Source organism: Electrona antarctica, assembly GCF_951216825.1.
Source record: "Electrona antarctica genome assembly, chromosome: 3".
Lineage (NCBI taxonomy): Eukaryota > Metazoa > Chordata > Actinopteri > Myctophiformes > Myctophidae > Electrona > Electrona antarctica.
Window position 1 is genome coordinate 7415832 of NC_136808.1, and position 27268 is coordinate 7443099.

The following is a 27268-nucleotide window of genomic DNA, read 5'->3' on the forward strand; positions in this document are numbered from 1 at the left end:
CTTTTATATCCTGTCACAACATACACATTACACACCCTAGCCTAGTATACATAAACTGTAGCCGCAATTTGCAACTCTAGATTTTTTTATAATGGGATGAATCTAGAGTTGCAATACCCTCCATTGACTCCCCACTCATCATTTTGCGTTTGCGATCTGCTCATCTTAAACGACGTTAAACTCACCAACATTGCAGCTGTTGTCCAAGCTTGAATTATTCTCTTTCAATCTGCAAAGCTTGTTTTTCATAAAAATCCCCCGTAGACATGTTATGAGCTACTTTATGTCAAGAAGAAGAAATGTTGGAGTTTGGAAGCGCTCGTTTGTATTAAGGGGTCGCGCTGCTGCCTCCTGCATTATGTGCAAATGCGAAACAGATGCATGCAGGGACGTTCAGGGACTTACGACGAGCGCTTCCAAACTCCAGCACTTAGAAAAAGAATCACTTGCACAGAATGTCTTGACAGAAAGTAGCTCATAACATGTCTACGGGGGATTTTTATGAAAAACAAGCTTTGCAGATTGAAAGAGAATAATTCAAGCTTGGACTACAGCTGCAATGTTGGTGAGTTTAACGTCGTTTAAGACGAGCAGATCGCAAACGCAAAATGATGAGTGGGGAGTCAATGGAGGGTATTGCAACTCTAGATTCATCCCATTATAAAAAAATCTAGAGTTGCAAATTGCGGCTACACTTCAAGCACGTTTGTTCATCTCTCGCTCTCGCTCTCGCTCTCTCTCACACACACACACACACACACACACACACACACACGTTAATGCTTAGGCTAGCATAGGTAGCTAACTCACCTGCTGAATTAACTTCTCTTTCAAACTGTGACTGACTTTTTGACTGAGCAGTTTTCAATTTACTCAACTCCATTAATGAAGTTTATTTCACTCTTCTTACTTATAGTGTCTGTCTGTTTGTTTGCAGCCGCCGTGGAAGGGTGTGTGTGTGTGTGTCGGCGGGGGGGGGGGGGGGGGCGTGGCTACCGGAGGGTTTTTAAAGATCGAGCGCGTGCTCATAGTAAGAGAAATCTATGAAAATCTGGGAACTAAATCGTTACCAAGAAATTTCTTCACCAATGTCAATGTGTTTCTAAAGGTGTCTAATAACATATACTAAAAGTTTGAAATTCAACTCCCGTGGGAAATTGAGTATTATTAGCATAATATGTGACCATACCCTTAACATCCTATATAAGGCAAAAAAGTCCAAATTTCATCATTCTTTAAGTAGCATGTGACATATGAAACTAGGGGGTTTTCATGATTCTGAATCCATTCCAAGCATTAGTTTTGCACAAAAAACACTCCTTGGGAGGAAAACGGCCTCACAAACGTGATGCGGTCAGCACATTTGGTCAAGTGGATATGGCCTAATTTAGCCCAAGGAGTGTTTTTTGTGCAAAACTAATGCTTGGAATGGATTCAGAATGCTTGGAATAGATTCAGAATCATGAAAACCCCCTAGTTTCATATGTCACATGCTACTTAAAGAATGATGAAATTTGGACTTTTTTGCCTTATATAGGATGTTAAGGGTATGGTCACATATTATGCTAATAATACTCAATTTCCCACGGGAGTTGAATTTCAAACTTTTAGTATATGTTATTAGACACCTTTAGAAACACATTGGTGAAGACATTTCTTGGTAACGATTTAGTTCCCAGATTGGTCAAATACCTGATAAAATGCCCTTACTATCAGTGCTCACTGACTCTACTTTCTACTTTAATAGGGCAGTGGTTTTCAATCCTTTTCATGTCTCAGGATCCATTATTTATTCTGCATTTAAGCCATGAACCACCATGTTTTACATCTATTGTGTATAGACTTGTTCTGGTAGATTAAGTAATGCCGATGTTTAACAATAACACTCTTAAGAGCGAAAACCAAATTGATTGTTTTTTACTGGGGACCACCTGGAACCCCCTCAAGGACCTACTGGTGGTCCCGGGACCACTGGTTGAGAACCACTGTTCCAGTTGCATTATGTACCTCATAACATCCTCATCCAGGGACGAATAGTTTTCATAATCCTCAAGGGGGCCCGTTCGCCCCGCCTCCCCGTCACCTGTCACTCATTAGTAGTCTAATCACTCTGTGAGGAGTGCATAGGCTATAGTTCCTTTTCTCCACAACGGACTTTTTCGCTTCTAAACCCCTTGTTTCTTTTCCCTGTGACGGTCACTCTGCAATAAGGTGAAACAGAACACAAAGATGAGTAGCCTATTTATTTTTTAACACGCAGCACCCCTCTCCCTCTCCCTCTCTCTCCCTCTCTCTCTCTCTCTCCCTCTCTCTCGTGTGCGCAATGTCTGTGACTGTGAGACTGTGACACAGACGCGGTCAATAATATATAGCATAAATAATAGGCCAAATATAACACTTTTCCTCTATCTGTGACTGTGATCAGCTCCTCACACACATACCTGGCAGGTTAAGCACCCAGATTAGCATTTCAATGCCTGATCTGCATGTGTAGCCTACAAGGGACAGGCAACGCGGTCCACCCCCCACCACCCCCCGCCCCGGACAGTGAGGAAAACAGAGAGCGGCGCGATTGTATACACAGTCAATGCAAGACGAGAATTGCGCTTACGGGCGCGACCTGATGCGGCACAAACGGAAATCCCCTAAAATCATCAAGGGGGCTCGAGCCCCACAGCCCCCACGTAGTCGTCGTCACTGTCCTCATCCTAATGAGAATATACCTAAAAGCAGTACAATATAGAGTGGATCACCCTTCAACCTATAAGAATTACCTTGTGGAAAATTAACGGAGGCTGGTGATTAAAATGTTTTTAACCCATTTAGGTCTGACGTCGGAATAATTTAAAAAAAAAAAAACCCTAACCCTAACCCTCAAAATAAAAGTCTTCTGAAAGAATATATATTCAAAGATTTGTGCTGCATTTTCACGATTTTTCAAAAATAGCAGACCTACAAGCTCGTAGCGCGCCACTCGGTGGCGCGCTATGAGCTTGTAGATCTGCTATTTTTCAATAGCTAAAGCATAACATAATGCTAACATCAAAAAGGGTTCCCGCCCAAAATGGTTATATAATTTATCAGGAATATGACCTCCAAAACCTATAATATAAAATAGATAACAGAAGAGGAACACAATTTGCTGCACAGAGAAGTAAAATGCAGGTGACAATAATAATGAACATCATTCACAGCTCAACCAGCTCTCACAACTCAAAATTGTCACTTGTATTTCTTGTGAAAAGCTTCATTGGACCTGAAGTGAAAAGAAAACCACTTTATTCAGCTGGTGTATATATACTATATCACACCCAAATTATTAAAATTGACCTTGGATGTAGGAACGTAAATTGATTTAAAGTGGGTACGCTAGCTGTTTTCAGGTAAAAAATAGATTCCACCATGATCATTGGTTCACTGGTGTGTATTAAAACCCATTTTGGTTTAAAAATGATATGGCAGTGTGTTTAAAATGTCTGTATAAACAGTTCATTTTTTATTAAAAAAAAAAAAAAAAAACACATTTTGGACGGGAACCCCTTTTGGTGTTTTAAACATTATGTTATAATTTAGCTATTGAAAAATAGCAGATCTACAAGCTCATAGCGCGCCACCGAGTGGCGCTCTATGAGCTTGTAGGTCTGCTATTTTTGAAAAATCGTGAAAATATTTAGGATTTAGAAGATTTTTTTTTAATTTCGAGGTCAGGCCTAAATGGGTTAATCATTGCCCATGTTGAAGGCACTACTAGGGGGACAAAGGAATTCTTCAGTGTTGCATCTTTGCAGCAGACATCCTAAAATACCAGCCAGAGGGGAGCATTTTAAAATGAGTAGAGGGTGATCATCAGCGTTCCGGTGTGCATAAGATCCCATATGCAGTGGTCTCCAAAGTGGGGTCCGGGCGGGGATCCCCAGGGGTCCTTGAGGAGGGGGTCCCCAGCTAAATGATAGTTAGGAACAAAGTTGACCCTTATGGGTCTGTAACTCTGAGAGTGTACTCTTGAGTTAAATCAACATTGATTTTACAATATAAATTGGGGGTCCCAGAGATAGAAATGCCATTAAATGTAGACTAATGCATGTCAAACTGGGGGTCCTTGAAATTAAACAGGTTGAGAATCACTGCTAGAGCTGTAAAACCTTCTCTTATGGGGGGTCCCTGGCATATCTTTTTTAAATGGGGGTCTGCGGGCAAATTAGTGTCATTTTGGGGGTCCTTGACGTGAAAAAGTTTGGGAACTGTAGCTGTAGTTCACCAGCTGTTTTTGAGCGGTGCAGCCAATGTACAGCTGTGTGTGTCTGTCTGTTTGTCTGTCTGACTGTCCGTTTGACCACAGAATGTGATGAATTTGATTGGCTGATGTATGACGATGATGTTCTCATCATGATGAAAGGCACCGCTCACTTCACACGAGTGTGATTCTTTTATAATCCTGCTCAACTTCACCTTACTCTTCGTGTTGAGTCTTTATATGCTTATATCATGCAATAACTGTCTGTTTTTAGCCAAATTCAGTCCATTATTGATGTGTGCCCCTCCGTAGATATTCAAAACTTTGCACAATTTCAATAGACAGACATACTAGACCTGCCAGAAGGGACTAAGGCCTCACTCAGACCTTTACTGCATTGCTGTATGCTTGTTGGATGAATGTTGTGTAGTGTCATGGCCGCCCCAATGCATTTCCAATGGAAGTCACATGGTTTGTAGTCCACATTTTGGACTACAAGCTGTTGTATGGCTTTCGGCTGTGTTTCGACTGCGCCCCTCCCCCTCATACAACACAAATGTTGTGTCAAACCATGTGACTCCCATTGGAAATGCATTGGGGCGGCCATGACACTACACAACATTCATCCAACAAGCATACAGCAATGCAGTAAAGGTCTGAGTGAGGCCTTATACATTCCTTGAACTCATACTAAGTGCAGAAAGAACCTACAGTATTATAGGCAATGAAAGAAGGCTCTCTATCCATTCATTTATCAAATACAGCCAACGACATGCAGTGCCCCTGAATTATCTTTGTTTTCAATAAGTTTTCATGTTGTTGCAAGAATGTATGCTTTTAAACTTTTAGATAGGAAAGTGTAGAGAGTCTACAGGAAACCAGAGAGAGGGCAGACATGTCGAGTCAGATTTGAACTCGGTTCAATGAGACTCACATGAAACAGAGTAACAAAGAGCCAGACCAAGCACATAAAAAAGGGCAAATTTATTTAAAGCACTTACATAGAAAAATATGATTGATTTGAGTCAACAATAATAAATAGAGTGCCCACCTATCCCCAGGCCCCAATGGTACGTACGTACGTACGTACGTACGTACGTACGTACGTACGTACGTACGTACGTACAACGGTACAATCAATATCCTTTTCTCTTATTTTTTCTTCTTCTCTCTTTTTTCCGTTCTTCCACAATACAGCAAAGGCACTAGCATTTACCGCAGTCACCACAGTCAATGGAGAGGACGGGGGGGATGGGGGCGGGGCGGTGGGGTGTGCAGGAGACAGGAGTTTGTTTCATGGCACACAGTGGTGGAAAAAAGTACTCAATTGTTTTACTTGGGTAAAAGTACCAATACTGCAATTTAGAACTACAAGTAAAAGTACGGAATTGAAAATGTACTTGAGTAAAAGTACAAAGGTATCGGCATCAAAATGTACTTAAAAGTACTAAAAGTACTCATATTGCAGAATGTCCCATTTCACGAGTTCAAAATGTGTACAAAGTCTATTGAAAATGGCAGATCTCTATTAGCAGATCGGCTATTTTCAAATGGCCAAAATGTATAGGGTTGAAGTGGTCTCCAATCTCCAAAGTAACTAGTAACTCAAGTTTTCAAATAATTGTAGTGGAGTGTAAAAGTAAAAAATTTGGCTCTGAGACGTAGTGGGGTAGAAGTAAAAGTACTGGAAATTGGAAATACTCAAGTAAAGTACAAATACCTCAAAATTGTACTTAACCCATTTTGGGCGGGAACCCCTTTTTGGTGTTAGCATTATGTTATGCTTTAGCTATTGAAAAACAGCAGATCTACAAGCTCATAGCCCGCCACCGAGTGTCGCGCTACGAGCTTGTAGATCTGCTATTTTTGAAAAATCGAAGAACGACTGACATAGAAACAGCTTTTTCAGAAAACTGTCAGGATTTAGAAGACATTTTTTGAATCTGATCACAGGTCAAAATGGGTTAAGTACAGTACTTAAGTAAATGTACTTAGTTACTTTCCACCACTGATGGCACAACCACATGAACCCGTGCCTACTGTGCTCACTCTCCCTGCACTCGTCTCAGACGACCCAGACCCCTTGAAGACGGACGCTGCGCTCCACATAACCCCATATATTCCTTCTGTCCTTCACTACACTAAAATCAACTCTCAAAGAGTTCAATTGACACTCCGGGATTTTACAGTGTACTCAACTGTACGTGTATATATATATAAAATCTACTTGAAATGGCCCTCGTGAAGTGGACTTTAGTCAATAGATATGTTAAGATCAAGGGTATAGGAAAAAACATCTTTCTTTGAACAAAATCTCTTGTTTTTGGAATGGCGAAAAAGATCATGAAGCTCTTCAAGAAAACGGATACAATTAAATGAACTAAAAAAAAAAGTTTTCTAGGGGTTGGAGGAGATGATAGCAGTAGATGGCACATATATCCAGTGGTTCAGACTCTTTTTGGACACTATGGCACAAAGAAACAACTCTTTCTTGACAGTAAGGCCTCACTCAGTCCAAAATGTGGACTACAAACCATGTGACTTCCATTGGAAATGCATTGGGGCGGCCATGACACTACACAACATTCATCCAACAAGCATACAGCAATGCAGTAAAGGTCTGAGTGAGGCCTAACAGTGAAGCACAGCCGTCTCATTACAGACGCGCCATGCATGGAAACTATAGGTTGAATACTTGAGACGGGTTCATAATTGCAATATCAGGTGATATCAGGTGTGTGAGATGGTGTTGACGGACTATGATATGAACACGCTTGGGAAAATCAGAGACATTCGTGTGCTTCAGAAGGGTGCGTAATAAAAAAAAACATGTTGCCTAAATTAATCAAATGTCGGGGAAGATTACATATATAGTGCAACTCTTCGAATGCGAGCAAATATACATGTGATCTGGTGACACGGGGTCAATCGAGAAGTATGTTAATGTCATGCCAAGTGATGCGCGCACACTCATGTACCTTACACAATCACTCTCTCTCTCACACACACACACGCACGCACGCACGGCCACACACGCACGCACGCTGACAACACACAAGTCCGCATTGACACAAGCACACAAACCCCTCATGAACATTAATGATACAATCACAAAGACACACATTCTCACACACGCGCACTAGCAACACAGCGAATCCCTCAAGCCCCGCAGTAGATTATCCCCAATTCAAAAACTGGGATATTATTTTCTTTAACCAGCAGTCAAAATATGTAAAAGAAAAATAGAACAATGACGATGTAAATCTTCATGTGCCACACATTATTCATTGGTAATCGTTTACACAGGAGGAAAGCAAAAAATTAAATATTAAATATCATGATAAGGCTTTGAATGTTTCTCTAATTCCACTGGCATTTATACGCATCTGATTGAAACTGTATTCCCTTTTAAACGTGAGAATCTATATTTTGTCCCCAAAACAGACACAGGAAGGTCCCAATGTTTTTTCATTTCCTCGAGTGCCAAAGATTTGGGCATACATCCGTGGAGGACGGATTGTTTAAAAAATAAACGAAAAAGAAAAAAAAAGTCTTAATTTCCCCTGATTGTCAGAACACATCATAACTGAATGGTCGTCCTCATCCACAGTCTTAAAGCTTAGTCCCATCAGCATCCACGCTCAACAATCATTCTTTCATTAAATTATTTCTCCACTTTCACAGTCCACCTTACAAAGTGGGAGTTGTCTTGCTTCTTCTGAAACACGGGAGGCCCTCCTCGAGACAGTTTGTGAGGGCCATATAAAGCTTATCTTTTGTCATAGTAACACTAGAAGGATTTGATCCATGTTATCCACGTCTCACATACAGTACATCCCGAAGATCCTGTCAAGCCGAAAGCACGTGGACTTTATAGGCAAGTGGGTAGAATGCCCCCGTTTGGCCTGTTCAGAACAGAACGTTGTTTTTTTTAGATGTTCCTCATGGGCAGTGAGGTACAGTGGTGAGCACTCCAAAGTGTCACTGGTGGTGCCTCCCTGGCACCTCCCTGGTACCACGTCTTTGGTGGTACCACTTTGTTCCATGCTGTCACCAGGAGATGGCAGCAGAGAGCAACTAATGGTCAGACAGGTCAGACTTCAGGGCGGCGTTCAGAACAGAACGTTGTTTTTTTTAGATGTTCCTCTGAGCCGTGAGGTACTTGAGGGCGGCGGAGCCATAGCTCCTGGACAGGTCCTGATGGAACTCCTCCTTCAACGTGGCCAGGCAATTGCGGTAACTGGGGCTGGAGCGGAACTTGGAGATGTCGAAGCTGGGCGCGTGGGGCATGTGGATCATGAAAGCGTTGGGGAGCACCATCAGGTCGTATTCCTGTAGGGATGAATGAGCAGGAAAAAAATAAGATTGGTGTGAGAGTGTGTGACACAACAGGAAAATGAAAGACTTTAACCCATTTTGACCTGAGATCAGATTCTAAAAATGTCTTCTACATCCTGACAGTTTTCTGAAAAAGCTATGTTTCTATGTCAGTAGTTCTTCGATTTTTCAAAAATAGCAGACCTACAAGCTACAGACCTTTTGGTGTTAGCATTATGTTATGCTTCAGCTATTGAAAAATAGCAGATCTACAAGATCGCTACGAGCTTGTAGGTCTGCTATTTTTGAAAAATCGTGAAAATATAGCCCAAATGTTTGAATATATATTATTTCAGAGCGTTCGTTTTTGGCTCAAATCTTTGCATCTGGGTGGTCCCTGGGACAACATATTTTCAGATGGGGGTCGGTGGCCAATATAATTCTAGGGGTCCTTGACATTAAATAGTTAAGGAACCACTGTCATAGAAACATGGGGTTTTTCAGAAAACTGTCAGGATTTAGAAGACATTTGTAGAATCGTTCCCAGGTCAAAATGGGTTAAGTACGCCCTGGCAACTATATGTATTGTAAACAAGTACCTGTGCATCCAGTTCCATGATGTGGGACACCTTGTTCCAGCCAAAGCCCACAAACCGTTGGTCGTACTCCGGACAGTCCTTTCTCACTAAAACGTAGGGCTCAAAGTCGGACTCCCACTCCACTTTATACGGTGTAGTGGCCGTTCGCCATTTGGCGTAATTGGTTGGCGCGTGACCCTTGGTCCAGACATGATACCTACAGGGAGGGGGACAGTGGAAACTATGATATCGTACCGGTTACTTTTCAGAAAAAATTTAGAAAAAATAACTTGTGTTATTTGGATCCAATGTGGATATTATGTAGCCACAAGCTCTTGTTAATAATTGTCATTGGATCAATACATTTGGTTCAATGTTATAAAACACTTTCACATAAAATAAAATAAAACATCAACACTATTTTATCCTGCAGCAAACATAATGTTTATGTAAATGTTTATACAGTAAATCACACTGCATATTTTTTTTAAATAATTTATTTCTATTATTCATGAAAGCAACAGTATACAGAGGAAAAAAATATCCTAACCTAAATAGTGCTTTTATAATTATTATCTCCGGTTACCTGAAGGTGTAGAGGGTCCCCATGTCCAGCATGGAGAGCAGCTCGGCTTTGGATTTGGGATAAGACAGGCGGTAGCGCAGCGTCTCAAACGCTGGCACCACCAGAGCCTTCTTAGTGTTGGCCATGTCCAGCTGCACCACAGACTTCCTACAAGGAGGAACCAGGAAGAAATGTTAAAAAAAATCTTTTTTTCCTGAAAAACATCATGTTTTTTTTATCAGTGTTTCTCATTATTTCATGACAAGGACCCCAAAAATTATATGTAATTGGCCTCCGCCCCCCATCTGAAAATATGTTGTTCCAGGGACCTCCCCCAGAAGCAAAGATTTGAGTTAAAAACATTGGCTCTGAAAGAATATATTCAAAGCTTTGCACCACATTTTTCACAACTTTTCAAAAATAGCAGATCTACAAGTTCATAGCGCGCCACTCGGTGGCGCGCTATGAACTTGTAGATCTGCTATTTTTCAATAGCTAAAGCATAACATAATGCTTTAAACACTAAAAGAAGACTACTATCGTGGAAAGAGTAGCAGACATATTGAAACAGTGGCTGCTGAAGGAGAGGTAAAACGCGCCGGCAGCACTCGCTGGTGAAGCGCAAAAGTAATTTCATCTAGAAGTGAAAGTTTGCTCAGTCAAATTTATACTTTAATTAAGGTAGCAGAGTACTTGCTTTTAAAAATGACTTAAGTATTCAAAAGTACATGATTTGTTTTTACAATTGGCTACTTAAGTATGACAAAATACAAAATACACTGTTTTTAATTTCTTTGCTGTAATAAAAAGGTAGAGACATTTTCCTGCATTTTTCAAAAGAAAATGATCAATAACAGTCAAAAATAGATCTGCAATGCAACACGTTGTAACCTGGCTACTGTCGCTATATTTGGATTATGTGGTTAATTAACATTAGATAAGAAATTAAATTAATTATATTTAGTGGAGTGGAGTCAGAAATACAACATCTGTCTTTTCTTTGAAATGTCATGGAGTGAAAACCTTGAAAAGTAAATTTAGCTTTAAGGGACTTGCAAACGGGGAGCGATAAAACGCGCCTATGGTTCATTTTCAATGAGTACCTACGTTTTTTGCTCCGAGAAGTCACGGTGCGACAACGCAAGCGTATTTACGTGAGCGCGGTCCCGTGAATTTGTTTGCGCGCGTGCTCGTCACGTGCACACGCCCGCGACTCGCCAGACCTGGATTCTGTTTAGCTTTTTAGTTTTTACGCTTGCATTGTCGCGCCCCTCTTCAACAGACCTGGAGGAGACCTGTGTTGATCCAGGCAACAACGACGCCTGCGTTCCTCGCTTCACGTTTGCAAGGACCTTAACCCATTTTGGACTGAGGTCGATAAAAAAGAAAAAGGCTTCTAAATCCTAATATTTTTCTGAAAAACCTATGTTTCTATGTCAGTGGTGCTCAACCTTTTTCATGTCAAGGACCCCCAGAATTATCTCTATTGGGCCACGGACCCCCATCTCAAAATATGTTGTTCCAGGGACCTCCCCCAGAAGCAAAGATTTGAGTTAAAAACATTGGCTCTGAAAGAATATATCCAAAGCTTTGCACCACATTTTTCACAACTTTTCAAAAATAGCAGACCTACAAGCTCATAGCGCGCCACTCGGTGGCGCGCTATGAGCTTGTAGATCTGCTATTTTTCGATAACTAAAGCATAACATAATGCTTTAAACACTAAAAGGGGTCATTTCATCTAGAAGTGAAAGTTGCTCAGTCAAATTTATACTTGAATTAAGGTAGCAGAGTACTTGCTTTTAAAAATACTTAAGTATTCAAAAGTACATGATTTGTTTTCACAATTGGCTACTTAAGTATGACAAAATACACTGTTTTTAATTTCTTTGCTGTAATAAAAAGGTAGAGACATTTTCCTGCATTTTTCAAAAGAAAATGATCAATAACAGTCAAAAATAGATCTGCAATGCAACACGTTGTAACCTGGCTACTGTCACTATATTTGGATTATGTGGTTAATTAACATTAGATAAGAAATTAAATTAATTATATTTAGTGGAGTGGAGTCAGAAATACAACATCTGTCTTTTCTTTGAAATGTCATGGAGTGAAAACCTCGAAAAGTAAATTTAGCTTTAAGGGACTTGCAAACGGGGAGCGATAAAACGTGCCTATAGTTCATTTTCAATGAGTACCTGCGTTTTTTGCTCGGAGAAGTCGCGGTGCGACAACGCAAGCGTATTTACGCGAGCGCGGTCCCGTGAATTTGTTGCGCGCGTGCTCGTTACGTGCACATGCACGCCCGCGACTCACCAGACCTGGATACTGTTTAGCTTTTTAGTTTTTACGCTTGCGTTGTCGCGCCCTCTTCAACAGACCTGGAGGAGACCTGTGTTGATCCAGGCAACAACAACGCCTGCGTTCCTCGCTTCACGTTTGCAAGGCCCTTAAAGCTTTTTCACTGAACTGTGCAACGATGGCCTTTTGACAAAAAATGCAACTCGCCGTGTTCAAACAAAGATCTCACCTGAGGTACTCGTACAGGCCATACATGGGCAAGAAGTCCACGTCCGTCAGGAACACGTACGGCGTGTTGGCGTTCCTCAGGGCCACGTTCCGCACCAGGTTGACGGGGTAGAACTGGCCCTCCTTGTAGACGATGTGGTAGCCCACGTTCCGGCGGTTCTTGAGGACCTCGGAGGCCTGGGCGTAGCGCAGGAACTGCTGTGCCTCGGCGTCCGACATGTAGAGAGCCAGGCTGATGGGGCCCTCCCAGTGCTTACAGATGGCCTCCAGCATCTGGAGCCTGGCAGGAGACGAGACGTATACAATATGCATTATAGAGGGTATGTGCATGCTTAAAGTGAATGGCACATCGAGTGGCAAAGCAACATGCAAAGTGAGTTTAACATTGTTTAATGCAATCAGATAGGACTTTTCTGTTTGGATGTATGGGTTATCAAGGCCAGAAAGTAGTTTTTTGCCACTTGGTAGGCATTCCTGCATAACTTCCGGGTTTGATGATGATGTCACGCGCATACTCTCTATTGATGGTGACTCAGGCCGTGTTGATTTCGTCGACTGATACTAACACATTTAGGCCTGACGTCGAAATTAAAAAAAAAGTCTTCTGAAAGAATATATATATATATTCAAAGATTTGTGCCGCATTTTCACGATTTTTCAAAAATAGCAGACCTACAAGCTCGTAGCGCGCCACTCGATGGCACGCTACGAGCTTGTAGATCTGCTATTTTTAAATAGCTAAAGTATAACATAATGCTTAGTTAAAACACCAAAAGGGGTGCCAAAACGAAAAATGAGCGTCGACTACATTTTTTTCACTGAGGAAAACTAAATGGAAACTACATGAAAACTAATCTATGATGACTACATTTATTGACAATTTCGTCAACAAATAGATACTAGACTAAAATGTTAGGAAGGGACTAGTGGACAAGAGATCCAGTATAAGTAATTCTACACGTGGTTGCATGCTGAAAATAGCAGAACTACAAGCTCACAACGCGGTGAGCTTGTAGATTGGCTACTTTCAGCAAGTGTAAAATGGGTCATTACGACGGCATCAAGGCCCGCCAAAATACAATTTAGTCGACTAAATCACATGTAGATTTAGTCGACTAAAATCTTATGATATTACTCGACTAAAACTATACTAACAATAACACATTCCAGGTGACTAAAATGTGACTAAAACTAAATGGAAACTATTCAACTATTAGCTTTTTCAGAAAACTGTCAGGATGTAGAAGACATTTTTAGAATCTGATCTCAGGTCAAAATGGGTTAAGTAAGTAGGACATGAGGTAGGGAATCTAGGGATGGGTGTTAAATAATACTTGCGGCCCAAAACGTTGTCATTTCAACATATTGTCAATACAACAATGTACTGAATCTCCATGATATATGTATATATTACATATCACTGAATGATACAATAAAGACTATATTTTATGTCTTTATAATTTCGCAAAGGAGGTATTTCACAAATCCACTTAGTTCAGAAGCAGGTGCGTTGGACAGTGACAATAAATAAACCAATCATGAAGAAGAATTCATGAACAAGCAATCCCGCTCTTGAGGAAGGTCCAGATGGACCGAAATGTCTGTCAATGATTGAATAAAATTGATGCTGCTGAACGAGAGCAGTGCATGTTCCTTCATGTCTTTATAATGACATTTCACATTGGCATATGTATCGTTCATTAACCCATTTTGACCTTAGATCAGATTCTAAAAATGTCTTCTACATCCTGACAGTTTTCTGAAAAAGCTATGTTTCTATGTCAGTCGTTCTTCGATTTTTCAAAAATAGCAGACCTATACAAGCTCGTGGCGCGCTATGAGCTTGTATATCTGCTATTTTTCAATAGCTAAAGCATAACATAAGTGTTTTAAGCACTATGTTATACTTTAGCTATTGAAAAATAGCAGATCTACAAGCTCATAGCGCGGCACTCGGTGCCGCGCTATGAGCTTGTAGATCTACTATTTATTTTAAATTGGCACAAATTTCGAATATATATTCTTTCAGAGTGAACGTTTGTAACTCAAATCTTTGCTTCTGGGACAACATGTTCTCAGATGGGGGTCGGGCAGCCAATTACATATAATCTTTGGGGGTCCTTGACGTGAAAATGTTTGAGAACGACGGACAGACACACGAGGTTGTTCTGAAATCTGTCAACTTTTTGAGGGCACAAAGGCCGAGTGCCAGATGGTACTGGTACTGTGGAGCCACACAAAGGGGGGGCAGAGCCTGGACCACAGGAAGACGAGAGCGACAGACAGACGGGCGCCAGCTTCTATACCTGTCCATGGAGAGCTGTGCGACCAGCGTGACGTCGTGGTCGTCCCCCGTGGGCGTGTACTCGTACTGCAGGAAGTAGAGGTGCACGCGGTGCACCGTGATTCGCTCGCGCCGGAAGTCGTAGCACTGGTCGTCCTCGTCCAGGTCCTCCAGCGCCGCCTGCAGCTGAGAACAGAGAAAACGAGAATGTCAGGAAAAACAAGAACGTCGTATTTTAACTCTTTTGTCCGCCACAGTTCCGTATATATACGTACGTCGACGCTAGGTGGCGTCATATTCATTCCCGCCTTTTGTTTTATGTGTTTAATTCACCGTATTTTAATAATTAAAAAGAAACTCCGTCTTTGCCGCGGAGCTGGAGACAAGACCTTCATGTTATGATGACGAAACCGGAAATCAACACATGCTGTGGGCTGCTGGGGCTTCTGGGAAATTGAGGCCAATGCAAATGAACGGGGTACAACGCCTCATGGAGGAGGGTCTTGTGGTGCGGTCTTGTGGCGCACCAAGATGGCGGGTGGTGCGATCGTTCATAACAAACGGACGAACCTTTTTTCGCTGGATTTTCACGGATCAAAAGCCCAAATACTTCAGCGTATGCTCTAAAAGGTAATAAAACAATCTCGGCAGCGTAGAATATTTGATTATTTAAAATGCGGGTAAAGCGTGATTCGCAGTAGAACTGTTAATAGTACCCGACTACCCGTACAGAAAACTACATTTTAAGTTCTACGTACATTTGCCATAATATATCAGTGCTATGCTGAGGGGCAGACAGAGGCCCTCTTGTACTTGAAATTGAAATTTATTGAAATTTATTGAAAAGTTTTCCAGCACAGGATGAAATCCTCTACGCCAGACTCATAACAGACATAAATACATTCAAATTCACAAGTACATACATACATTCGTATTTTTTTTTTTAATAAACAAAGTTTTATGTGGACCCGCTTTTTCTTTATTTATTTTTTATATCTATACATAATACAGTTTCAAAAGTCCCATATTTACCAGTCTATGACCTTACAAGCCAGCCCTATAATTATACACTGTACTGTACCTTGATACTCTGTGGCGTGGCCTGGCTGGGACAGCCAAACAGCTCCCTCCTCAGCAGGTTGCCGTCGTACTCCAGGAAGGTCAGGTAGAGGTTCCTGAAGAACTCCACGTGCTTGTTTTTGACCCGCAGCTTCTTAGGAGAGTTCCAGTGGATCACCTTAAAACAAGAAGTCCGCCAAACCATGACTTGGCTGTTCTTTTTTCATCATACTTGACATTTAAACCATTCTGGGCGGGAACCCCTTTTGGTGTTTTAAGCATTCTGTTGTACTTTAGCTATTGAAAAATAGCAGATCTACAAGCTCATAGCGCGGCACCGAGTGGCGCGCTACGAGCTTGTAGGTCTGCTATTTTTGAAAAGTCGTGAAAATGTGGTGCAAATCTTTGAATATATTCTTTCAGAGCGGAAGTTTTTAACTCAAATCTCTGCTTCTGGGGGGGGGGGGGGGGGGGGGGGGTCGACTGACATAGAAACATGGGGTTTTTTAGAAAACTGTCAGGATTTAGAAGACATTTGTAGAATCGTCTAAATGGGTTAACCACTTGAACCCACAAGCTCACAACGTTGTCACGTATAACGTTGTGACGTTGTTGTGAGCTTGTAGACATGCTATTTCTTTTTAGCAAGGTTTGCTGGTCCGTAATGTTTAAACTGAAGAGGACGAATGTTATTTTTTTCCAACTGCCAGTTACTGCAGACTGTTAGAATGTAGCCAGAATGGTCATTGCAGTGAGAGGCACAAGCATGCAGCCAATACACAACGATGATTGCGCAACAAAATGAGAACGATGCAACAATTAAACCACCAGTGAAGAATAGCAGATCTACAAGCTCGTGCTATTTTAGAAAAATCGTGAAAATGCGGCACAAATCTTTGAATATATATTCTTTCAGAAGACTTTTTTTTTTATTTCGACGTCAGGCCTAAATGGGTTGAAAATGACTTGACATAAAAGCCATTTGGTGACCACAGTTGACCCAGTGGGGGTCCCTGGGGACGAGGCTTGAAGAGGCCAGCATGATGAATAGCATGCTCTTCCTTATAGGGACACATAATTGTCTCCACCAGGCCGAAGGCATGGGGAGAGAGTATGTTTTGCACTCCGTCCGTCCGTCCGTCCGTCCGTCCGTCCGTCCGTCCGTCCGTCCGTCCGTGTGTGTGTGTGTGTCCGTCCGTCCGTCCGTCCTTCCGTCTGTGAACAGCTAATCTCCGGCACCGTTAACCCGGTCGATGCCAAATTTTGCACACACACTCCCTGGATGCCAACGATGAACCTCTGCCCCAAAATTTCCAGAACGGCCTGTTATAGCGCCACCAGGAGGCCGCTTTGTGCAAAACAAGTTTTTGGACAGTACACCTACAGATTTTGTCCAAACATCACGCAAATTGGTACACAGTCTCTCTAGAGCCATTCAACGAAACGGGTCTTTCGGATTTCTCAGACTCCATCCTGATTGGCTAAGATTGGCTTCCAAAGTTCGCAGGAGTGCTCAGTTTCAAACAAAATGCTGCAAATCATGAACACATCGTGTGATTTCCGTGAAATTGTGCACGCACATTCCCACTAGGCCGAGGAAGAAATGCCACATGAACATTTTCAACTCAGCCTCATGGTGGCGCTATAACTGGCCGAAAAGTGTTTTTACCTCTAACTGCACGGATCTGTGGATAACTTTGTATGCCAACTCCCTAGAGGCCAAGGAAAAACCTTTGCCTGGAATGTTTTACATCTGCTCTTTATAGCGCCACCAGGAGGCCGACATATGTAAAACACATTTTCTAATATTACTCCTTCAGATTTTATCCAAATTTCACGCAAATCGGTACACATGCTCTCAGTCTCCATAGTAATGTGATCAAGACGGGTTTGTTTGATTTCTCATAATCCACCCTCGTTGGCTACAATTGGCTACTAAACTTTTCAGGAGTAGCCCGCTTTGTACCCGTTTTGTACAAATCGCCACAACTACACAACGCAGCGTCCGCTTGTGGTGAAACTGTGCATGCGTATTCCCACTAGGCTTTGGAAGAAATGCCACTTGACAGTTTTCAAATCAGCCTCATGGTGGCACTACAACAGGCCAAGCTGCGTCGCCACACACACACACACACACACACACACACACACACACACACACACACACACACACACACACACACACACACACACACACACACACACACACACACACACACACACACACACACACACACACACACACACACACACACACACACACACACACACACACACACACATTTATATTGCTCCTAAACATTTTGCCAAACATCACACACACACTCCTATCCTCCTGGTGGAGACCTGTGCCCAGAAGGGCACTTTTTCTAGTTAGCTCTGTAGCTCCAAGAAAATGTATTGTGGTCAACAACACATGTAAAAATGTAATGTAACGTATTCAATGTAAAGCACAACTATAGCCCACCTTGAGGTCAGACACCTCTGTGTAGCACTGTTCGGAGCGCGTGTGGTCGGACAGCTGGACGTTCCAGAAACAGGGCAGCTGATGCACCAGGACGGGGTTCTGCTTGATGAAGGCGTTGAAGATGTCCTGCGCGCAACATACAGTACGTTAGAATGCTTTTACTTTCATATTTACTTAGAACAAAAACATATCTCTCTTTAGGTTTGAAATAAATAAATACATATGAATGCCTTCATTGCATATATATCACTGTTTAAAGAAACATATCACTGTTTAAATAATCAACATATTGAATGTTGGGAGTACTTAATTCTTGTTTTGTCTTCTTTTCTTTATAATGCTTTGATATATTTCTCAAACATGAAATGGATACTTCCTCCCGAATGGCAAGGACTATTGAAAGAGGACAGGGAGTGAAGACTGTACGGTGGACTCCATGTTGCTCCCTGGAAGGAAAGAAACAAGCGCAATGGGGCTATATGCAGCCAACACTTCCGCGTTCAGCTTCCTTGGTCTCAACTGCGCATGTTTCTTTCCTTCCAGGGAGTAAACATGGAGTCCACCGTACGGTCTTCGCTTCCCGTCCTCTTTTAATAGTCCTTGCTGAATGGGGAGGGTGGAGTCATCTCTCACCTGGTCGGCCAGTGATGTACTGAGCATGCTCATTAGCTCTCTCTCGGCCGTCAGTCGCCACATCTGTTCCCAGCCCATCCGACGCAGGCGATCCACATACAGCAGGATGACGCCTGCCAAGAAAACATTATTAAAAACACTCCTTTCTTTCTGGGCGGGAACCCCTTTTGGTGCTTTAAGCATTATGTTATTCTTCACTTGCACAATGTAGGAGGCGGGACTAAGGGGGACTTCCTGTTGGGATATCACCCAAGTGTTTTCTTCCTGTCCATCGGGAGTGCATGTAAGTCAGTCATTTTCTACGGACAATTATAGTATTTTCTCGTCACTTTTAATTTTTTTAATTACGTTTAAAAAAAAAACTTTTATTCATATGGTTCATTAATTTACCATTTGTTTTTATCATAATGTTTTATTTAGGGTTTTTTCTCAAGGGGAAAGTTGTATGCTCTAGTGCCTGTCTGTGCTGCTGCAGTGGAGCGTATTTTTTAAAGGTAATTAAAAAAATTATTGGAGTCTAATTGGAGTCTACAAGCTCATAGCACGGCGAGTGCCGCACTACAAGCTTGTAGATTTGCTATTTTAGAAAAATCGTGCCATCACAAGAACTAACGGTGTACCAAAAATAAACAAATCATCCATCTGTCAGGTATGTGACGTACGTGTCATTTATGATATTGGGTTACGAGAATTGATAACGTATGTGTTTGGAGAACTTTGGATAAATTATGACCTTATTTTTGGAGCACAGTTCTCATATGACTTAACATATTATGGAGAATTTCTATTGGGAAAATAATCGTCGACGCAGAGGGATAGTGCATCATTCTACCGGCACTGATGTCGGACTACGGCGCTCCATTTGTGTCATTTTAACTTGTATTATCGTCAGATCTATTATTTAGCCCTTTGTGTCTGTCTGTAGCTACTCTCTCATTAAACTACTGGGCCCGTCAGCCTCGTATTACTTGAACACGCTGCCAGCAAACCAGGGACCTCAATTCCCAAATATAAAAAGAAATATAACTATGTAATTTTTGTGAATTAATACATCAGCGAGCAATTTTCCCTCCAGGCTATGGGAATATGTGTCAAACTAGAAAAAGTGCCCTTCTGGGCACAGGTCTCCACCAGGAGGATAGGAGTGTGTGTGATGTTTGGCTAAATGTTTAGGAGTAATATAAACATGTTTTTTTGTTTGTTTGTTTCTTGCAACAATTTTCTTCATTTTGTTGAGGAAATGCAGAGCAAGATCACTCATAGCATCTCTGAGGATAGAATTCTGGATGAGCAGGACATGTGCAGCATTTTGTACAAAACGGGCTACTCCTGAAAACTTTGGAAGGCAATCTTAGCTAATCAGGGTAGAATCTGAGAAATCCAACAGGCTCGTCTTGATCACATGACTACAGAGATCATGTGTACCGATTTGCGTGAGATTTGGATGAAATCTGTGCGACTAACATAAACAATGTGTTTTGCAGAAATCGGCCTCATGGTGGCGCTATAACCGGCAGATGTGGAGGGATGCAGGGAAAATGTTTTTCCATGGCCTCTAGGGAGTGCACATACATAAGTTGTCGATGCAGTTATAGGTAAAAACAGGATTTGGCCTGTTATAGCGCCACAGTGAGGATGATTTGGGGAAAAAATTGTGGCATGTCGTCCTCGGCCTAGTGGAAATGTGCGTGTAGAATTTCATGGAAATTGGACACTGTTTGTGATTTGTGGCATTTTGTTCGAAACGGACCAATCATGTGAGCTTTGGAAGCCAATCTTAGCCAATCAGGATGGAAGATGGGAAATTGTGCAGATCTGTGTTGATCACATGACTATGGAGATAGTGTATACCGAATTGTGTGATGTATGGATAAAATGTGTACGAGTCATCTACAGAAATGTGTTTTGCCTAAATCGGCCTCATGGTGGCGCTATAACAGGCCGTTGAGGAATATTTGGGGCAGAGGTTCGTCGTTGGCATCCAGGGAGTGTGTGCGCAAAGTTTGGCACCGCAACTTCTCTGAGCAAAAACACTGGGAGACGGTACCAGTCAGTAACTAGCCAATCGGTAGCAGTCTGTCTCTCAGGCGTATGGAATCCACACTACTAGCTAATTACACAATTAGCTAGCAGTGCACAATGTCAAACTTGTATTGTATAATGTATTTGATAATATGCATGTAAATGTTACAACAATGCACATGCATGTCTCTTCCAAACATAGCGCCTAATGACGCACACATTTACACAGGCAGGGTGAGAGAGAGGGGGGGGAGAGGAGCATGAGGATTTGTGCTGATGGAGAGAGAGAGAGCCATTACCTGTGTTGAAGCCTCGGCCCAGCGCAGGCCATGGTTTGTGGTTTTTCCATAGATTCCCCAGGTACCAATCACTCTGGTTCTCTACCAGCCCAATCACCTCCTTGTCTGCAATAATAGTATATCAATAGAAAAGTTCATATAAGGCATACATAATAATTTGACTCAAATGTATATTTAACCCATTTTGGACTGAGGTCGATTAAAAAACATTTTTCTGAAAAAAACATGTTTCTATGTCAAGTGGTGCTCAACCTTTTTCATGTCAAGGACCCCCAGAATTATCTCTATTGGGCCACGGAGCCCCATCTGAAAATATGTAGTTCCAGGTACCCCACAGAAGCCAATATTTTAGTTAAAAATATTCGCTCTGAAATATATTAAATAAATATATTTGCGGCCCCTTTTTCACGACTTTTCAAAAATAGCAGACCTACAAGCTTGTAGATCTGCTATTTTTCAATAGCTAAAGTATAACATAATGCTTAAAACACCAACAGGGTTTCCCGCTCAAAATGGGTTAATATAGTTTAGCAATAAATGTTTGTATTTTCAAAATTCAACATGCTTTTTTTCCCCCCAAACATAAACGTCCAAGTGGTTGTACGTACCAGTGAATTTGGTGAAAATGCCCCAGAGCTCTGCGATGTCGGTGGCGAAGGTGATGTCCGTGTCCAGGACGATGACCTTCGACAGGTCGGAGGGCAGGGCCTTGGTGAGGGTCAGCTTCATCAGGCCGTAGATCCCCGAGTAGTGCTTGTTGGGGATCCACGACACCTCCGACTAAAAATAGACCAGGAGAAGAAATGCACTCACTGTTAAAAACCACCCATGGGCTGACAAAAAAAAGAAAAAAGCCAATATTTTGGCATGTTATTTGAAGGAATAGTGGAAAGGTGGATAATGTTTAAACAGGCAGCATTACACCCTCGACAGCTTAGGAAGAAACTGCTGCCCTAGTAACAAAAATACTACTCAGTGCGTTTAAAAAACTGTAACTGTGATTTGAATTAGATAATCTTGACATAGTTATTTTCCGTTAACTCGTTTAGGCCCGAGGACGATTCTACAAAATATCTTCTAAATCATGACAGTTTTCTGGAAAAACCTCATGTTTCTATCGTCGTTCTCAAACATTTTCATGTCTATGAGTGGACAATATATATGTAATTGGCCGCCGACCCCCATCTGAAAAAACGTTAAAAACGTTTGCTCTGAAAGAATATATCTTCAAAGATTTGCGCCACATTTTCACGATTTTTCTAAAATAGCAGACTAACAAGCTCTTGTCGCGCTACGAGCTTGTAGATCTGCTATTTTTCAACAGCTAAAGCATAACATAATACTTAAAACACCAAAAGGGGGTTCCCGCCCAGAATGGTTTAAGAGGGCAATCATTTGGCTTCAGACGATTGGATCATGCTCACAAGCTGTATAAAGTAATGTAATGCACATTTTGGTTTATATAATGCAATCACTTTCATTTGTAAGTTAAACCCTTTAATATACATTTTGTGCTGTAGTGACAATTATCCCCCCCCCCCCCCCCCCTCCGCCCCCCAAATGTTTGCTTTATGTAAACCAAGGCCAGCAATACCGCAAAAACACCAGTGGTTTTCATTAGTCAGGGCCGGCATGGCAGGAATGCAAAAGAAAAATCTAAAGCTTCAAACGCGCTGGCTCGCACTAAATTCTTTCTTTCTTTCAACGTGAATGGAGCAAATAGTGCCTGTGTTAATTAATTCTCTCGGTTCATTGTAATTTGAATCAGCACAAGTGCATCATCATCTGCGAGCATAATCAGCTTAGCCCATTTTAGGCGGGAACCCCTTTTGGTGTTAGCATTATGTTATGCTTTAGCTATTGAAAAATAGCAGATCTACAAGCTCATAGCGCGCCACCGAGTGGCGCGCTACGAGCTTGTAGGTCTGCTATTTTTGAAAAATCGAAGAACCACTGACATAGAAACATAGCTTTTTCAGAAAACTGTCGGATGTAGAAGACATTTTTAGAATCTGATCTCAGGTCAGAACGGGTTAGAGGCCGGTATGTATTCTCTCTTCCATTCACGGATGGACTACATGAAGAGGAGTGGGTTGAGACGTTTTGAGAGGAAGCAACAAAGGACTATTGTTCACAGCAGCAGCGACTGTGAGGGAAGAGAATGTGATGATGCGACGACGCCAGTGAATCTGAGCGATGGAGGAGGCGGAGGAGGAGGAGACGAGGAGGTACAGGTTGGGTGGAGAGAGAGAGAGAGAGAGAACCCGCTGACAGAATGTCAAGACACTTGTCTGACACTGGAGCCCATTCTATAGCACTGGAAGTAGTGACACGGTACCCAGTGTTGTTTTTGACGACTGGAACCTAGCAGACCTACAAGCTCATAGCGCGCCACTCGGTGGCGCGCTATGAGCTTGTAGATCTGCTAGAAAAATGTCCGTCGACTACCTTTTTTCCCACTGACGAAAACGACATGGAAACTAAATGAAAACTAAGCTACGATGACTAAAACCCAAGACTAAATATACTGACAATTTCGTCAACAGATAAAAACTAAAATGTTAGGAAGGGACTAGTGGACAGGAGATCCAGTATAAGTCATTTTACACTTGGCTGCATGCTGAAAATAGCCGATCTACAAGCTCACAACGCGTCAGCAAGTGTAAAATCAGCCATTACGACGGCATCAAGGCCCGCCAAAATACATTTTAGTCGACTAGATCAACTGTAGATTTAGTCGACTAAAATCGTATGACATTTAGTCGACTAAAACTAGACTAACACTAAAACATTCCGGGTGACTAAAATGTGACTAAAACTAAATGAAAACTATTCAAGAGACTATGACTAAAACTAAAATAAAAATGTGCTGCCAAAAACAACACTGACACACAACACCACACACTGTCAGACGGAGTACATACGTGTGAGCGTGTTCTTGCACACATACATGCACATTATCGCAACTGGGTAGTATCTGACGCAGATGTGTGGGTGTTTTACGCAGACACACATTATGTCACGAGCCATTTTCTCTGATGACTCTGCAAATGGCATGCCAGTCACTTTGCTCTGTAAAGCGTGCTGAGATTAACCTGCATTGGTTTGCAGGAACTCGGAAGAAAATCTGCCCCGAAATGTTTTGTGTTTTGAACTTTTTCCCCTTTTGATAAAACCCTTTCTGGGCGGGAACCCCTTTTGTTATACTTTTAGCTATTGAAAAATAGCAGATCTACAAGCTCGTAGCGCGGCACTCGGTGCCGCGCTACGAGCTTGTAGGTCTGCTATTTTTGAAAAATCGTGAAAATGTGGCGCAAATCTTTGAATATATATTCTTTCCGAGCGAACAATTTAACACAAATTTTTGCTTTTGGGGTGTCCCTGGAACTACATATTTTCAGATGGGGGGGTCGGCGGCAAAATACATATCATTGTTGGGGGTCCTTCACATGAAATATTGAGCACCTCTGACATAGAAACATAGGTATTTCAGAAAAGTGTCAGGATTTAGAAGACGTCAGGCCTTAAATGGGTTAACAGAATGAATACTGCAGTGACATCTGTGGTGACCAAATATATTTGCGTCACACTTCAGAACAAGAGGGTGCCTTTGGAGTGTTCCGTAGGCGACGGGGCCGGCCGGGGGCCTCACCTTGAGTTCGTCTGCGTCGTAGAAGCTGACCTGCACAGAGGGAACCATCCATGACTCAAACAGAGAGCTCAGGATGCGATGAGCCACCGTGTCCGTGATGAAGTGGAAGTGGAGCGGGTTCCTCCTGGAGATGAGAACGAGAGGGACGGGAGGATGGAGGGGAGAGATGAACAGGAGAGAAAGGGAGAAAAATAGGAGTGTGCAAATGTAGCTCTTTCCACTTGATGAAACGACATTAAAAGTGATGTGAATTAACCCATTTTGACCTGAGATCAGATTCTGAAAATGTCTGTTTGAAAAGGACAGTTTTCTGAAAAAGCTATGTTTCTATGTCAGTCGTTCTTCGATTTTTAAAAAATAGCAGATCTACAAGCTCGTAGCGCGCCACTCGGTGGCGCGCTATGAGCTTGTAGATCTGCTATTTTTCAATAGCTAAAGCATACCATAATGCTAACACAAAAGGGGTTCCCGCCCAAAATGGGTTAACCCAACTAGGGGCGGGACGATATGAAAATTACATGTCACGATTATTGTGGCCAAAATAAATGCGACTAACAATATCATCGTGATAATCAAAATATGCTTAAAACTTAAAATGGCAAACACTCCCCACCCCCAGAATCTCTATTCCGCAGGGAAGGTTCGTCAACAATAGCCGATCTACAAGCTCACGACGTGTTGCGTGTGGAATGAGAAAGTGCACTCTTTACAGGTCAGTTTTAGTATAAAAGGGTTTAATAGTATAGTATTTTAGTAAAGTATAAAGGGTTTAAGAGGTGCTGAATTTGCAACTGAACTAAATCTAATTCGTCCTAGTGTATGACGGAGGACAATTTCATGACACATTCAAATCTCCATGATAGGATTTACTGTGAGCTTTTTTTTATATCATCACAATAAACGATAATAGCGGTTATCGTCTCATCCCTAAACCCAACAGAGAGAGAGAGAGAGAAGGCAGGAATCATGTACTGTTCAATTTCTTTAACCACTTAAAACCCATTTTGGGCGGGAACCCCTTTTGGTGTTTTAAACATTGTTATAATTTAGCTATTGAAAAATAGCAGATCTACAAGCTCATAGCGCGCCACCGAGTGGCGCTCTACGAACTTGTAGGTCTGCTATTTTTGAAAAATCTTGAAAATATTTATTTCAGAAAACTGGAGGATTTAGAAGAATCTTTTTAAATTTCGAGGTCAGGCCTAAACTTTGTTGACCGGATTTCCCCAAGGAGTCTGTACTTTTTTTCTCGTACTCCAAATCTCTGAAGAAAACAGCTGATCCACAAGCTAACAACGTCAAGGTTCACGCCAGAATAGGGATTCTTCTTGTCTTTCTCACTATTATTTTAACTACATTTTAGTTAGCATGGCACTTTGAATCAATGCTATTGTTGAGGGGCGCCAGTCCCTCCTATATACAGGTTTAATGTTCCTTGAACAAACATCAAATGTCATTGACAATGAACAGAGTTTAATGTTGGTTTTGTCACCAACACAAACATCAAATGCCATTGACAATGAACAGAGTTTAATGTTGGTTTTGTCACCAACACAAACATCAAATGCCATTGACAATGAACAGAGTTTAATGTTGGTTTTGTCACCAACAGAAACATCAAATGCAATTGACAATGAACAGAGTTTAATGTTGGTTTTGTCACCAACACAAACATTAAATGCCATAGACAATGAACAGAGTTTAATGTTGGTTTTGTCACCAACACAAACATTAAATGCCATTGACAACGAACAGAGTTTAATGTTGGTTTTGTCTGCGTTCGTTTTGTAATGTTGTTTTGTAATGTTGTATCGTTGTTTCAATGTTTCGATGTTGTAAGATGATAAGAGCGCCCCTCACTTCACACGGGTGTGATTTTTTATTTTATTATAATGCTCTGCATATGAACTGGAATGGATTGCGTTCTACACTTGCACAATGCACGCGTCGTGCACTGCACGTCATGCACAGGTTATGTAACAACACTATGCATCATTCTATGCGTCTGTGTGTGGGTGGGTGTGTGGGTGGGGAGAGGATGCGTTGCTTATGAGAGGTTCTCACCTGTGGAAGAGGATAGACTTGACCAGAGTGACCACGTCTCGGCTGGCATTGTGACCGGCACAGACACACGCTACGTGGATCAACTGCACAGACAGGACAAGACACAACAAGGGTTATGTGTTAGATTTAGTAGTGAGTGAGTGAAGGCTGCCATGGAGTAGCTTCGCAAAGAGTACAATAACCCATTTTGACCCGAGATCAGATTCTAAAAATGTCTTCTACATCCTGAGTTTTCTGAAAAAGCTATGTTTCTATGTCAGTTGTCAGTCATTTTTCAAAAAATAGCAGACCTACAAGCTCGTAGCGCGCCACTCGGTGGCGCGCTATGAGCTTGTAGATCTGCTATTTTTCAATAGCTAAAGCATAACATAATGCTAACACCAAAAGGGGTTCCCGCCCAAAATGGGATGAACCCGTCTATGCAATACCCGTTGTATACCCGTGTCAGAGAGTACCCGTTCCACCCATCTGTCTGTGTCTCTTTTATGCCCAAATATACTGTTCCAGAAGTTTTAACCCATTTTGGGCGGGAACCCCTTTAGGTGTTAGCATTATGTTATGCTTT

The 27268-nt window shown here is 41.9% G+C and overlaps 1 protein-coding gene across 1 annotated transcript in view; it reads right to left on the bottom strand.

Annotated features, from left to right (window-relative positions):
- large2 (LARGE xylosyl- and glucuronyltransferase 2) overlaps nt 1-27268 on the bottom strand; it is a 367952-nt gene that overhangs the window by 280033 nt on the left and 60651 nt on the right. Inside the window, exons 5-16 of the mRNA XM_079497940.1 lie at nt 26704-26786; nt 24640-24763; nt 21596-21767; nt 20988-21092; nt 18667-18779; nt 18034-18159; nt 15589-15744; nt 14530-14693; nt 12225-12503; nt 9716-9862; nt 9151-9346; nt 5540-8566 (exon numbers count right to left, since the gene is read on the bottom strand). Coding sequence (XP_079354066.1) covers nt 8369-8566; nt 9151-9346; nt 9716-9862; nt 12225-12503; nt 14530-14693; nt 15589-15744; nt 18034-18159; nt 18667-18779; nt 20988-21092; nt 21596-21767; nt 24640-24763; nt 26704-26786 — 1863 coding nt within the window. The 3' untranslated portion in view covers nt 5540-8368. The remainder of the gene's footprint in view (nt 1-5539; nt 8567-9150; nt 9347-9715; nt 9863-12224; nt 12504-14529; nt 14694-15588; nt 15745-18033; nt 18160-18666; nt 18780-20987; nt 21093-21595; nt 21768-24639; nt 24764-26703; nt 26787-27268) is intronic.